This window comes from Pteropus alecto, unplaced genomic scaffold (genome assembly GCF_000325575.1).
Source record: "Pteropus alecto unplaced genomic scaffold, ASM32557v1 scaffold79, whole genome shotgun sequence".
NCBI lineage: Eukaryota > Metazoa > Chordata > Mammalia > Chiroptera > Pteropodidae > Pteropus > Pteropus alecto.
The window spans coordinates 2,203,538-2,219,234 of record NW_006494612.1 but is presented as its reverse complement, the minus strand read 5'-3'; the positions used below and the strand labels follow the sequence as shown (position 1 = coordinate 2,219,234).

General features: G+C 41.6%; 1 protein-coding gene across 1 annotated transcript in view; it reads left to right on the top strand.

Moving 5' to 3' along the window:
* Positions 1–195: 195 nt before the first annotated feature.
* Positions 196–15,697, top strand: part of PREP (prolyl endopeptidase) — a 103,923-nt gene continuing 88,421 nt past the window's right edge. Inside the window, 2 exon segments of the mRNA XM_015600133.1 lie at positions 196–346; positions 5,746–5,820. Of these exon segments, the coding sequence (XP_015455619.1) occupies positions 302–346; positions 5,746–5,820 (120 nt within the window). The 5' untranslated portion in view covers positions 196–301.

Here is a 15,697-nt window from a genome sequence, read left to right as displayed (position 1 = left end):
GCGCTCCTGCCCGCGCCCCAGCCTCGCCCTGCAGCCAGGCCAGCGCGCTCGCTTCCGCTCCCGGAGCCCGCGCCCCGCGCCGTTCCCTGCTCGCCCCGGCCATGCTGTCCTTCCAGTACCCCGACGTGTACCGCGACGAGACCGCCGTGAGTACCCCTGCCCGGGCCCACCCGGCTCCCCGCCGCCGGTGCCGCGTTGCCGCGCTCCTGCCCGCGCCCCAGCCTCGCCCTGCAGCCAGGCCAGCGCGCTCGCTTCCGCTCCCGGAGCCCGCGCCCCGCGCCGTTCCCTGCTCGCCCCGGCCATGCTGTCCTTCCAGTACCCCGACGTGTACCGCGACGAGACCGCCGTGAGTACCCCTGCCCGGGCCCACCCGGCTCCCCGCCGCCGGTGCCGCGTTGCCGCCGGCTGCAGCTACTCTCCCCGCAGCCCTATGCCCCCTGCGTCCCTCCCCTCCCCCTCGGCCTTTGTTTGCGAGAAACCGGCCGGGGGCGCGGGGCTCCTCCCCAGCCGCGGAGTCCGGGGTGCCCGTCACTATCCGCCTGCGGGCGGCGGAGCCTGTGGCCAGCTGGCCGCCTCCTAAAATCAATGGGTCAAGGGCAGATGCCCAAGTAGGACGTGTCACCCCTTTTTGAGTGGAGGAGGCTCTTGGGTAAATATGGTGGTAGCAGAAAGTGTGCATGTGTGTAGATGATGTAGAATTTAAAAACAAAGCAAACTTTTTAAACTTCGAAATTTAAAATCGAGTTGAAGTTCATTCATTCAATTTTAAAACGTGTTGAGCGCCTACTCTGCCCCAGGCCGAATGCTGGGCGTTGGGAGCCGGGGATGCAGGGACAAGACAGAGTAACGCGGAAAGCGATCAGCGACCCGGTAGTGCCTATCCAAGTTTTCCTAAACGAGAAAAGGATTGGATACGGGCTGAAAGGAGACTTTAGAAGGGAGGGGGATGGCCTTTTTTCAGGATGAGTTAAAATTTTGCCTCGTGGAGGGGTTAGCCACCATTTACCTAAGGTGTAGATGAACTCAGGGTAGTTGTTGAGATCCAGTGGGTGGAATTGGTGAGCAAATACCTTTTTTGTGTGTGTACAGATTAATTTGGCATCTTAAGAACTGGAGTGCATCCAAATGTTGTGGGCATGATTCTCTTAGAAATAGCCAAATTTCTCAGATTACTTAAAATAGAATAAGAATAAAAATGTTTTTGTATAATACAGTTCTACATTTTTTTCTGCTCACTTGGACCCGATTTATGCCAGATTGTACTTTAAAGCACATCTCACTTTGGGGTAAAGAGTACTGAGGCTTTAGAGTAAAGGACATACCGTTTTAAACTAAGACTTCCAGTGGCACTGATGCATTCATGCTTTCTCTGACCAGTGACCATCTGGTAACCATGTTTTCTCAGTCTGTTCAGCTGCTTTCTTATTAAATTTACTCTAACAGCCCAAGAAGCCCTGTTCCTGCCGTGCAAGAAGGTTGATTCCATTGCGTTTGGGAGTAAAGGGATCCTGCTGGAATGGAGAGGAGACAGATATAGTAAGAAGACTTGAGAGCTAGTTCTGGTTTTGTCACTCACTAGCAGGATGCCCTTTGGCAGATCACTTATGGGCTTTCTGTCTCATATATCAGGGGTCCCTAACTCCCGGGCCACAGACCAGTACTGGTCCCGGTAGGAACCAGGCCGCACAGCAGGAGATGAGCGGCTGGCTAGCAAGCAAAGCTTCATCTGTATTTGCAGCTGCTTCCCAGGGCTAGCATCATAGCCTCAGCTCCACCTCAGATCATCAGGCATTAAATTGTCAGCAGCACTGGTCTCTGGTCCTAAAAAGGTTGGGAACTGTTGTCATATATGAAATAGTAGGCTGGCTTGTCTAATCACAGGGCTCACTTGCTTCTGTGGTAAGAATATCATCTTTTGGTCATTCACATCATAATCTAGCTCTGCAGTGTGCCAGACTTTAGTAATGGGAAGACATGTGACTATCCCATTTCAGGTCTTGAACATCTTTGAGTTTTCAAGATAGGTAAAAATGTAAAGAACTACCCATTATGTGGTTTGATAAGTGCCATTTTAGATTTATTTTGTTTTTAGGCAGAGTTGCTTCTTGCTTAGTTTTCCCAATTTGGGTTACCAGAATCCTTCAGTACATTTATCTGTGTTTAGCAGTTCTCAGAAGGGTTAAGTGAGGATTTTTTGAAGACATTAAAAAGATTGTGCACAGTTAACTTGAAAGAGTATCCAGTACCATGGATTTTAATCCTCTCCGGTTCCTTCTCACCAGAGATCTCATGATAACCCTAAAGCCTAATGGCCAAGGGCAAGCAGCTCTGGTCCAGCATGTACTCATCCCAAAATGTATTTATCCCAGCCCTGAGAGTGTATGTGGGGTATCTTTTTTCAGTGAGAGAGTCCTGAAACCTTAGGCTGGACTTAGGCATTAGCTCAAATTATAGCCTTGATTTCTAGGATGGGTTTCTCTCCAACAGGTGCTAGAGATTGCTGTAGCTCTCTGTCTCTCTCTCTCACTTGAACATCTTTCAACCACATACTGGAAAGTCTCCTACTGAACTGTGGGGTTGGAGCATACAACTTTTGGTGGATTTCTGCCCTGTTGAGCAGAAATTTGGAAACCATGACACTTCCAATAATGAGTAATGCCCTTGTCCATCCCCCAAGTGTTGCTGTGGGGAAATTCAGGCCTGCTACAGGGGTTAGAAGAGTGTGTTGAGTGAGTGGGGAACACAGAGGAGGATGAGATTAATTGAGCCTGGAAGTTGGCCAGTTGGATACGGAAGAGAGGGATTTTTTTTCCCTGTGACTAAAATAAAGCCATAGTTACGTAGGGCTGGATGGCCATGGAATTACATATGTTTGTAGGATGGCAGGAAGGCCATTGTGACCAGCGCATCCATGGGTGGATAAGCTTGATTGAGGCTTGAAAAGGAAAGAAAAAAAAGTGAGTCCAGAATTTGTGGGCTCTGCCTTCTATGTATACATGTCTGCAAACTATCCTGAAAGCAGTGGGCAAGTTGTTAAGTGGTACAAGTAAAATATTGAATAGTAACAGTGGCTTATCAGGACTCTATTTTTAAAGCCTCTTGGGGGAATGAAAAATTTGCGAACTTAAGTCAGATGGGAAAATTAGGTACTGCATAACTTGAATTCGGGAGCTGTGGCTATGAGACCACCCCATTTGTAGGATGTGGTCTTATAAAAGAAATGGTGGGCGCGCTTGGCTCCTGGGATCATCTGTGCGTTTGTCTTGGATAGTTCCTCGTCCTAGTTACAAATGTCTGCTCGATAACTGACCTCAGTCTGGTATAGTTTGGTAATGCTGGTTCTGGAAAGATGGGGCTGTTTCCTCGGTGGTAAACATTCAGGAGGCAGCACGGTGTAGGGCACTCTGGGTTCTGAGTCAGAATCTGGCTGTGCACCTGCCAATTCACATCCAGCCCGGCTTATTAGCAAGAGGTTAAGTCCATAGGCTTTGGGGTTGGCTTGAAGTGGGTCACAGCCAGCCATACCTTATTAGCCATCTGACCTTTGTCAATTGTTTTAGCTCTCTCCAGCTTCAGTTTTCTCATGAATTAGGGAAAATGAATTAGTAATAACTTAACAGTGAGGACCAAAGGACATAATGGGGCTGAAACTTATGGCACAGTGGTTAGCTTACAGTGGTCTCTGAGTAAACAGTACATCAGTGGCTTTTACTCTTATTAACCTCTCTGAATTGCATTCCATAATCTGTAAAATAGGAATATCATTAACCCTCCTACAAGTATTTTTTTAAAACATCAAGCACAACAGTGCGGATATTCAGTAGAGATTTCATTGCTTCGGGCGTAGCTCTTGGCAACACCTTCACTTAGTCATAAAACTAACATGGTTTTCAGTTAATCTTTTCTGCTTCCTTATGAAAAGTGTAGTCTCTGGATATGTTTGAGTTTCAGTAAAATAATCCAGGAACATTTTTAAAGTGTTTGGTCTGTCCCCTCCAAGGAAAACTTGGGAAAAGCTGTTGGCAGAATTTTAGTCCCAGCTCTAGGTCTCAACTTGGTATGGCCTTGAGTCTGTTGCCCAATCTTGTTCCTGCTATCTCCCCTAACAGTGTTAAATTGTGAGATCCTTTACAGGATCCTTTGTCTGGTTTTTTATATTGTCAGAGAAAAGAAGGTGGTTATTTTAAACCACTTCAGGATGTATAAAATGTAAAAGACTTGCAGATGAGAAGAAAAGATAAAAAGCTTTCATTTTAGTGGTAACAATCAGCTAAAATTTAGAGAAGCTTTAGGTAAGGATTTAAAATTGATAATTTTTTTCCTTGGAAATCGATAATTTTATGAAGACTCCTCAGGAGACGTTTTAGTGTGATTTTATGTCTTTTGTGCTTGTCAGTCAATTGTTTAATGAGAAGAGTTCCCGAGTGTTCCACCGTCATCGACCATTCTTCCAGAGGGCCATTTCCCCAGGTGTCCTCTCCCCCGACACCCGATGAGGACAGATGCAGACCCTTGGTGGAAGGCTTGGGGTTTTAAGCTCAGGGACATTCTTCTCAGTTGGCAGCAGCCACACTGGAACTTTGACCAGCAGTAGAAACAGGTTTTTCTTTTCCAGGAGAGTGTTTGCTTTCCTTAGGGAATAGCCCTCTCCTTCTGGTTATAGAACAGAGCAAGTAGGAGACAAATTAAAAATTCGTCTGAGATACTGGTAGTCTTCCCGACAGCCGTACAAGAGAAGCCTTAACCGGAATGTTGGAGTTGTTCAGAGAGACTTGAATGGAAAGACATTGTCAGCGTGGTTTCAGTTAACTAGACATTAATCATGATGGTATGACATGGAGAGGCTTTGTAATGATTTTTACCTTTTGAAAATTTCTTTAGGCACAGTCAGTCACTTGGGGAACGGTAACTCCTGATTTCTCTTCCAGATTCTGGTCAGTCTCCGAGGCCGGGCCCAGGAGTTTGGGCTTTTCAATTCTCAGGTGGTTCTGTTGATAGGCCCCCACTAGGAGCTCTCGAAGGCTTTCCCTCAACCAGGCCCTGCTTACACTCAGCACTTTTATTTCCATCGGGGTAGTGTGAATGGGGGAAAGCCTTTGCGCCTCCTTTTACAAACTCAAAGAAGGCATTTGATAACGTTACACAAAAAGGAAGGAAGGCTTCCATTTAGAAATGTTCTTTCATTGGTATTTAAGTCAGCTTTTTCAGCTGATGTCAATTAGAATCATTATAACTAACTACACATTAGTAACTTGCTTTTTGGCAGTTTAGACTTAAAGGCAAAACCGATTGTATTACATATTGTAGGGAGATTTTCTAATCATTAGTAAGCTCAGCAAGAACAGGAAAATAAGCACGTGTGTGGTGGTTCCCTCACAGACGTGCCCTTCTTGCATCCCTGCTGCATTGTGTAATTCTGTGCTGTGCCACTGACAACACGTTTTCAAGTTTCTTTAGCACAGCGGCAGTCCTTTGTTTTGTGTTGTGCAGACAGAGCTGTTTCCTATTCTGACCTTTCATCTTTCTTCCCTCTCCAGCTAAAACATTCTTTTCATGAAGGGTGGCTTGACACCTTTGAGAACCTGCCAACTCTGGTTCATGTGGTAATTTGGGCAGACATGTTGCCAGTGAGCCAATAGGGGTATTTTTGTCTGTCTCTTTACTATTTCTCCATCGCATTCAGAAAATACGAAGTTAATTGGGGTTAGACAGGAATTATCTAATCCCGCATTTTGTCTTTTACAGGTACAGGATTATCATGGGCATAAAATTTCTGACCCTTATGCTTGGCTTGAAGATCCAGACAGTGAGCAGACAAAGGTAATTGGGGCTTATAATTAACGATAGGACAGCCTTAGTGGCTAGCAGGAAACCGTAGATATTGGTAACCATGGCCTTGCCTTCCTGGTATCTTCCTGTGTTTTCTGCTGTGGGATGGTGAATATCCCTGTTAGTACTACCACTTTTTGTCAAATGATTCATGGGAAAAAGATGAAAACATTTTCAGTCCCAGCAAAGATCAAGTAATTGTTTTCAATAATGTTTGTGGTTTTATAGTGACGCTGATGAACTAGCTGTTTGAAATGAAAATATTAGAAAGAAAACTGATTTTTACCAAAAATAAATAAACACCTAAAGAAAAATAATGGGAAAGAAAAAATTGCCTAAATACATTTTTTCCCAAAGGAAAGAAAATTATATGTACTGAATAAATATTAGGTCTTGAAAACTAAATGCTGATTACCTATTGATTTTAATGCAGCAATAATGAAAAATGGAATTATAGTAAGCTAATTAGTATCTTCTTATATTTTATAGATGTATGGATGTGGAGGGGAGAATTTTCTGTTCTGTTTTCTGTTGAAAAACATAAAACTTTCCTTTTCTTTTGGAGAAACACATGGTATTTTGAGCTGGTCTCATTTCATTAATGAAGCCACCCCTAAGTGCACCCCTAAGGAACAGATATTTGTTCCTTCTTGGAGTGCCTAAGACTTGTCATTTGTGACTCATCGTTTATGTATACTATGTGTTGGTTAAGTTTGCTTAGCTGAGGGAATAGTGTTTTTCCAATCTACTTCAAGTTCCTTGACTTATTTATAACCATATGTACATATTACTTAGTATATAAGAATATATAAGCAGTTTCCAATATGCTCACCATTCCAGAATTTGAGCTTCTTTAGAATCCCACAGTACAGTCCGATTAAAAAAAAAGTTAAATGCACTCTGGGTGGTTTTCCTGACCAGCCTCTAAAGCCTGTGTCTGTGGTCCCTTACCACCATATAATATATACCAGTGTTCTCTGGAGAACTGAGCTTAAATTCCCAAGGCAATTCTGATTTACCAGGAAAGCATTCACTCCTGATACGTATCTGGCAATGGGATTGGGATTCTCCCCTTTCCCCCGCCTTTCCACTCCCTGGTCAGTGAGGTTACAAACTCCATCACCTTCATATCCTTGGGGAAGAGCTTGATGAGGAAAGGAGTGGGGTTAGCCGGTCATGGTAATCTGTGGAAGGGGAGAAAGTGGAGGCAGGAAGAAGTTGCTTTTGCTCAGGTAAATCCCACGTCATCTCTTTCTTCTTCCTTCATTCCCATGTGCTGTCTTTCTTGCTCTCTCTTGTGTTCTTTGTAGCATTTCTCTCCTCCTGGTATATATGGTGGCAAGGGATCCAAAGGTACAGGAGAGCTAAGACATACCTGCTTACTGCAGAAACTCTTACAGCTTCTCCCCTATCCTTTGTTCTTGAAGTAAGCACACCATCATTTTGAGATTTTCTAATGGTTTTTACTTCTATCTGTAATCTTCCTCTCCTCTCTTTCCTGGGTGAGAATGATAGGTGTTTGAGTTTTCATTTTTCTTTTACAAAGCATTGGGTAATAGAGGTGGGTAGGTAGAGATTCCCAAATGAGAAACAGGTAGTTAGCTTTAGAAGCCCATGAAGGCTCTAGCTCCGCAGGTAAAGCTAGGAGGAGCAGGGAGCAGGTGTGGGGCTGCCTCCTCACCTGGTCTCTGCCATGGACAACCTTGATCATCCAGCGTTGGACTGAACTGAGTTAGGGATTAAGCCTGGGAATGGAAATCATTGGCAGCTGTATAACCTGTGATGGTCAAAGCACCAGGGAAGGGAATGAACTTGTATGCACCTCTTGGAAAACTATCCCCAAGGACTGTCTCTGTGATGGTTACTTTGAGGTACTGGGTATGACCTGGATTTTTTTAGCCTTTGATAGTGATTGAGTGATTCAGCGATGTCATAATGACCCAGTTTTGGTTTATGTGCTAATGAATACATACTTCGCTGTTCCTCAATTGATAATGGCTGGTCCTGTGGTTGACAAGCCACTTATTAGTAGATGAGACTTTGCTAATTAGTGATTTTGCAGTTAACATTTGATAGAAGCTAATGAGTGTACATTTCATGGTATGCATTTATTAGATGCTTGCTGCTTTACTGGGAGCTTTGCATACTCTATCTCATTTAATTCTCAAACCCTAAAATAGATTTTTTTTATTTTCACCATCTTACAAATGAAGAAATTGAGTTACTAAGTGATTAAGGAACATGTCCGAGGTCACTCAGCTAGTAAGTGGAGAGTCAGGACTGGAACTCAGGTAGCCCAGGTGTTTTCTAACTTCAGATTTAAGAAATAGCTTTAGGAATACAAGCTGAAGGAATATATTCATGCCTGTGCTTGCCGTGGGCCTTTGTAAGTTCTCCCGCATGGACCCAGGGCTGACCCCACCATTCCCATGCTAGCCTGTTCAGGCAGCATACCACAGGTGTCCGAGGGCCTGTGCGGCTATGTCTTCCTCTTTATTCTCCTCCACACAAACCTTTCTCACTCTTCTCTAAAGAGGCTTGTTATTGTTGAAGGCTAGTATATCATCTGGGATCTGATGAGTTAAATTTTGATCTCAGACTGAAAAGATAGGGTATGTTTTTCTAACGAGCAGAAGAGCAGCCTGAACATTTTCTACTCAGTTATCCACATATACCCAGAGGTGATGTACACATATACATTGGTGTAAAGAGGAGAATCTTCACATAGCCTCCAAAACAAAGAAAAAGCAGCTTGTTCCATTTTCGATAAAAACCATTCAGGAAGTGAGGAACATCGATAGCTCTTTTCCACTAAGATCTGAAATACTATTGGTAGTTCTTTGACTTAATCTAATATTTAATATGAATTATCCAGTTCTGACAGTGCCTGGCATTTAAGGCTTTATCTTTTCTAAAAGAATATCAAGCGGATATTCTTAGAAGAATATCAACTTATAACTTAGAAAATTCTGAAAAACAGCTGTGGGGAGAGTTGAATCTGGATGAATCCTTTCAAGCTGTCAAAGCCCCTATAGCCATATTTTATAGCAAATGTTCCAGATCGTAGAAGATCTTAGAGAGCTCATTTGATTCATAAGTAAATCGAACCTTGTATGAAAACCTAACAAAGATGCTTTGTAAAGGGGAAATTGTAGACCAGCACTGCCCAGTAGACATTTAATGCAAACCACATATATAAATCAAATTTTTCTAGTAGCCACATTGTAAAAAGTAAAAAGAAACACGTGGAATTATTATTATAATGTTTTCTTTAGTACAGTTGACCCTTGAAAAATGAAGGGATTAGGGGTGCTGACCCCAGCGCAGTCGAAAATCCACGTAGAACTTTTGACCATGGGGCGTTGGTTCCAGATCCCTTTGGATACCAAAAGCCACAGATGCTCAAGTCCCTTATGTAAAATGGCTTAGGACGATACATGTAGTCAGCTCTCTGCATCCATGGATTCCCAGCCAGGAATCGAAATGCTTTTTGACATGCAGTTAGTTGAATCCACATATATGAAATCCAGGGATGTAGAGGGCTGACTGTACAGTTATTGAGAAAAATAAAATAAAATAAAACATGTAAGTGGACCCATGCAATTCAAACCCATGCTGTTCAAGGGTTAACTCTATACTCAAAATATTAACATCTCAAATTTAATTGATATAAAATATTATTAAGGTATTTTACATTCCTTTTTTCAAACTAAGTTTTTGAAATCCTGTGTATTTTACATTTATAGCACATATTAATGCACACCAGCCACATTTCAAATACTCAGTAGCCCCATGTGGCTGTTGGCTACTGTATTGGACAATGAAGATGGACCGACCTTTCTTGTGGATATAAATGTAAAGAATATAAATAAATGTTAGGTTAAATGCATAATTTATCACAGGAATTGAAGAATAGTTTAATATTAATATTAATAGATTAAAGCTATATAATTATCCTAATTAATATTAAAAATAAAGTAAAACTAAAAGTAGGAATAACAATGCTTTAACAAGATGACATTTCATTCAGAACAATACTTTAAGCACTAGGCTAGAATGTCTCTGTCACTACTATTTATATGTTTGCAAAGCTTTGACCAGTGCAATAAAAAAATGAACCAAAATTTGGAGAGGAAAAATAAAATTATTGTTAGTAATAGGTTATGTGATTGTGTATGTAGAAAATCTAAGGGAAACAACTGAAAACTTATTAGAATTAATGAGTTCAATAAGGTGAATATAAAGTAAATATGACATCAGTAGCACTCACATTTACCATTAATAATTAAAAATAAACCTGTCTGACAGTAACAACAAAAGCAAATACTTGAAAGAGAAGAGATTTCAAGCCTACTGGGAGAGTAGTAATATCACTTCAAAAATACAGAGAGATCTAGGAAAGGGCCAATTTGGGTCATTATTTATAGTAGTGAAGAATTGGAAATAATCTTTTTCCAGTAGTATAGTATTTAAGCAGAATATGGTGAATCTGCTTGATGAAATAGTACATGCACCTATTAAAATGTTAGGCTATACTGAGTGCTTACTAACATGAAAGAATGTTTATGGTAGGGTATTAAGTGAGAGGAGGGTGAAAGATCGCAGTACTCCAAATGATTACAGCTTTAAAAACTACCTTTGTAAACACGATCCTAGGAGAATGTATATGGACTAAAGAACGAAAATAAGATAAGGGGAAAGTTCTGGGTCAGAGTGCTTTAGATATCTACTAAGTATCATAAATCTTCCTGGTGTAAAGTGGGAAAGTCTTTAGAATGAGGCTCCAGAGAGGGAGGTATGCAGTCATTAAAAATGATTTGAAGATTAGATAGGCAGGACCTAACAGGCAGTTAGCCCATACTTCCCATTCAACAGGCATTTCCAGCTTGTCCTTTGCAAATCATAGGAAGTTTATAGCGTCTTGCTGTAATACCCCAATATTTTAATAATGAGGTAATTTGAGTCTCCAGTCCACTAATAACAAGACTCTACTCCCCCATCCCCGATCCATAATATTAACATGCATGTGGTTGACTTCCTAATCTTTTAACTTCCTAAATTTCCCCTTAGTCTCCTGTGGGAGACAAACCAACCCCAAATCCCACAGTCTGCCTTAGCCCTTTGCAACCTCTTTCTTCCCTTCCGTTGGTCTCCAGACCCCTTCAAGTATGCCTGGATCAGATCTTATTCTGGGCCATCTCCCTCCCTTCCCTTGCCTATCCACAAGCCACTCTGCGTGTCCCTCAGTGTATCTGGCTCGCTGCCCTCTTCCTTTGTCATCGCTCCCAGTAACATGTTCCATCAGTATAAACCATTCTCTTGGTGATCAGCAGTGGCTTAATGGCCAAGTTCAGAGGCTTTGAAATTGTCCTATGTTCTTCACTATGCAGCTGGACCACAGTTCTCAGGGAATCATAGAGATGTTTATGTATACTGGCAAGGGGAGCACTCTGCTTACTCTCAGGCCCTCAGAGTTTGCTTACGTTGCCTTCATCGCTGAGGCAGCAGTCTCACTGTCTGGTCACTGTGAAAGTACTAAATGAGTATTTTTCTGGCCTTTCTGCCATCATGAAGTACTCAGTCCACACTGCACTCTTTGCTGTCCTTCCTGATGGTGGTAAATTCTCTTTACATCACTGGGCTTGGTTTTGTAGCCTCAAGGTCCAAATAGAAGCAACGTGCTTGTAACCTCTTGAGGAGTCTCCCCATCATACTTGTCCTATTTTGGCTTCAACTTCATAGTTGAATATTCCAGAACTTGTTGCTGAATTATTAAAGGGGAGGTACACAGAGAAAAGAAGAATTTATATCTTTCATGGGATAGCTGCTTAATTGTACCTAATTCTCAAGTCTGGCTTTCACAGAAACTCTATCCTGGAGCTTTGGTACAGGAGGTAACCAAAAATGTAGAATATCGGCTGCAAATGTAGAGTGACTAATTTCTTTTTTTTCTCCCTGAGATCTGTCCTGGACAAAATGAGAATAACAGCAACTCTCATTTCTTTTGTGGATGATGAGAGAACTGTAATAGGAATCAGCAAAAAACAAAAACAAAATACTTGTTTTTGTTTATGTTCATTTCTTCTAAAAAAAAATTAAATTACTATTTGTTTCAGAGAGTATCAGAGGGATCTACAACATAGGTCTTTTCTAGGACATTATTTGTTCTCCCTTCCCATATACCATTTGGCTGAATAGTTAGGGGTAGTCCATTAGACCTACTGATAAGAGGCTAGGAAAGTAGAACAGAGATCATTCTGTCTTATAGATTCAGAAACCTGGAAATATTACCTTTCTCTTTCCCCATCTCCACACTGTTTCCTTCCTTGGCAGGAAGGATTTAATTCTTGAAGGACTTCCAATCATCTCCAGGATATTTACAATTTCTGTGTAGGTATTTTAATGTTACAGAGGTCAGTACCTGCTTTCAGGTATCCTTCCTGTCCTGAAATCTGGTCTTTTGTTTCTTGGCTTGCTTTTGTTTTTATTCTTTAAGGTTAACCCTAAAAGTGTGTAGCATGAGGAGTTTCTGCTCTGTTCTGATCCCAGTGTGGCCGAGATCTCCCTGCACCGTGTGCTTTCCTTAGCATGGAACGGAGCCGGCGTGTGCAAGAGCGAGCAGGGAGCCAGGCGAGCAGGGGTTCGTTTGCCCAGTTGCATTTTCCCATCAGGCCATCATGCTGTCAGGCTGCAGAGCCAACAAGAGAAACCTTGCTCCCAGGATTTCCAGTACCATGAAGGTCTAATTCAGTGTCTCTAAGCTGAAAGACAGCAGATAAAGCTTACTGTGGGGCTGAAGAATATATTAATTAAAAGTCTAAAAGACTGGGTTTGGTTTATGGTATTCTTTGAAGGCTTTAGGACAAATTGTAATATCCTCTCTGTAGATAGTTCCTTCATCCAGTGAGCTTTCAGGTATTAGTGATGTTACTTCTGTTAAGAGGCAGTGTTGAGGAATAGAGTATTTGCCAGATAGGACTAGAAGTCAAAACACATAAATCGTAGCCCTTGGTCTTCTATTTCCTTGTTCTGTGAGCATAGCAAGCTACCTTACCCAGATTTATTTTCTTCATTTAGAAAATGAATATAATCATACTCAGTTTATCTAGCTCCAAGGGTTTAATGACACCAACTGAGAAAGTGCATATAAAAATTCATTTTCCACATACAGCAAAGGTCTGTATAAACATAGTGCAGCTTGGAGACTACTGCTTAAATGCGTTGGGATATGTAGACCTTCAGACTCTAATCCTTTAATTGCTTCATCAGAATATTGAACTTTAAATACTCTTTAAATTTTCATCTGTGAAGCTAAACAAGATTTTCTTTTTTAAATTCTAGGTTTTTTAGAAAAAAACTTACATCCTGAGCATTGATTTTTTTTTTTTTTTAATGGAACTATGACTTCTGAGTGTCCTTTCATTGCTCTCAAGCATGATTAAACTAGGCCAAAGAGTACCTTAAAGCTGTTTGGCAGCATTACTGTTAATTGATGCCTTCTGAACCCCACTGGCAAAGCTGGCCTATGATATACCCTGCCACCTGTTCATTAATGTTTCATGTAAGGACCAGGATTGAGAATTACTATGTCATCTCTCCTTTAGTAGAAAGTGGAAAAGCTTTAGATAAATATATTACCACATTATCTCAATCGCCAAAGCTCAGGTCTTAAATGTCTTACCACCACCTATGGAAATGTTTAGCCATATTATAGTTTGTAAACAGACTTCTCATAAATCCACAGGAAACAACTTCTTTTTGATTTGTGGATGGGGTAATCATCAAAAGTCTGAGGTAGTTACTGGTACTGGGCCATCTTTTTCTAAGCACTGCTTTCTCTCTTCTTTTTCCTCTCTCCTTTTCTTGCCTTCCGCAGCAAGATTTTTGATGCGAGCAGTAGAAACTGATTCTGGCCAAGTTAGGTACATAGGGCATTGATGGCAAGCACATGAGGCCAGCTCCTGGGATGGACCAAAGGGTCTAGGCTTGTGGCAGGCAAGAACCAGATGGTTCTAGGGCTCCATGGCAGGAATTGCCACTTTTTACCCAGCAGTGCTAAGGGTAACAGTGATCTCTAGTCATTTAGCCCTCTGTCATGTGTTCAAGTGACTGCGTCCCAGGAGAGGGAGTTCTTTTGGCCAAGCTCCAGACAAGTGCTCACTCCTTGGCTGTATAGTAAGAAAAGATTTGGTGGAAGCCCTAGAGACCCTCTTTGGTTTCCGTAGCAGTAGGACAACTGCTGCCATTGAGAAGGGAGGACACTGGGGAAGGAGAATGGATGCTGGCTACACCAAATACCACAGGTCCACGGGTTTCATCTCTTTCTCCCTCTTTCCCATATATTCTCATTTCTACCCTTTCTTTCCCTGTCCTAAGTTTACTCGTGTGCCCACTGTGACAAGAATTAGGTTAAATGGGCAAGGGAGAGGGGTTGGAGAAGGAAGGGATACACTGTTTTGGAATTCCGACATGGGATTACATTCTAACCTAGAAGGACCAGAGATTGGAGATGGGCGAGCTTTTAACTTTTGAGCTGCTAGAAGTCAGTGCCAAAAGGAGGCTGAGCCACATCTTAACTCGAAGCTGGGTATCTAGCCACGTTTATTCATCAGAGAAAGGTCCATTTTAGAAAAGCAGACCCTACAGCATCGATGAAATGCTTAACGTGCTTATCTACATTTAACACCGAAGATTTCCCTGTAAGCAGTTACTCAGCTTTGTTTTCAGTCATTTGCAGTTTCTCTGCAAATGCGTATGTACAATAGGTGTCTTTGGAAAAACAGTTGTTAAAGAACTAAGATAACTGACTTCTCCCAGGCTCTTTCTTTTCTGTTTTTCCCCCGTACTTAGATATCTAAAATCCATTTACTACCCCATTCTGCTATGTCCAGGGGAGGAAGCAGTCAATCATAAAAATCACCTGGGCACTTGTTAAAAAAATTCCCAAGCTCTACTTCTGGAGCATCTGATTTCAGTAGAAATCTCGGTTTCCCTAGCCACCTCATCAGGTAGTTCTTAAGATCCACAAAATTTGGGAATATTGCTCTAAAGTGTGCTTAGTTAGATATGATCAAAGAAAGATAATAACACCTGCGATTATTATGGGGCCTACTTTCAAGGAGCCGAAGTTTAGTAGATGTCTCACTGTTGTTTACAGCATCTTTGTAAATTAGAGGGACAGTGTGGTTCTGATTTTTCAAGGCATGTGTCATAATAAAGTATTCTGGGACTCATATATAATATTGTATGCTACTCTGACCATTTGAATCAGCTCTCTATTTAATCATACACTGACTCTTTGGAGTTCCAGTTCTGCTTCTATAAAATCTCATACTTTTCTCCTTGTTTTTATCCCCACTGAGATTGCCCTCATTCAGGCATGCATTGCCACTAAGCTAGGCATTTAGTAGCTTCTTAAATTGTTTCCCTTCTTCCAGAATTTTTTTCCTACCCATTTCCCCTAACAACTAGTAGGAACCCTAAGAGATCTTGAAACCTGTTTGTTCATGGGAAGGCAGTAGTGTATAGTCATTAACTGAGTAGCTTTAGAGGTAGAATGATAGGTTTGAACCTTATTCTGCTATCTTACGCGATGTGTGACATCGGTCATGTTTTTTAACCACTCTAGGCCTCAATTTTCCGATTTATAATTTGGAGAGAATGATTGTGTGTGGTTGTGGTGAAAACTAAGTGATAGTGTTTTTGAACCATGCAGCACAGTGGCAGACACAAGTAAGAGCTTACTAAATGCTTGCCATGGCATTTATTATTGAATAGTTCAAATAACGTGGAGATTTTCTGCTTAATAATTAAAAGACCTCATCTGTAGAGCTATCTGGGAAACATTTTTTTAATGCAATTTTGGGCT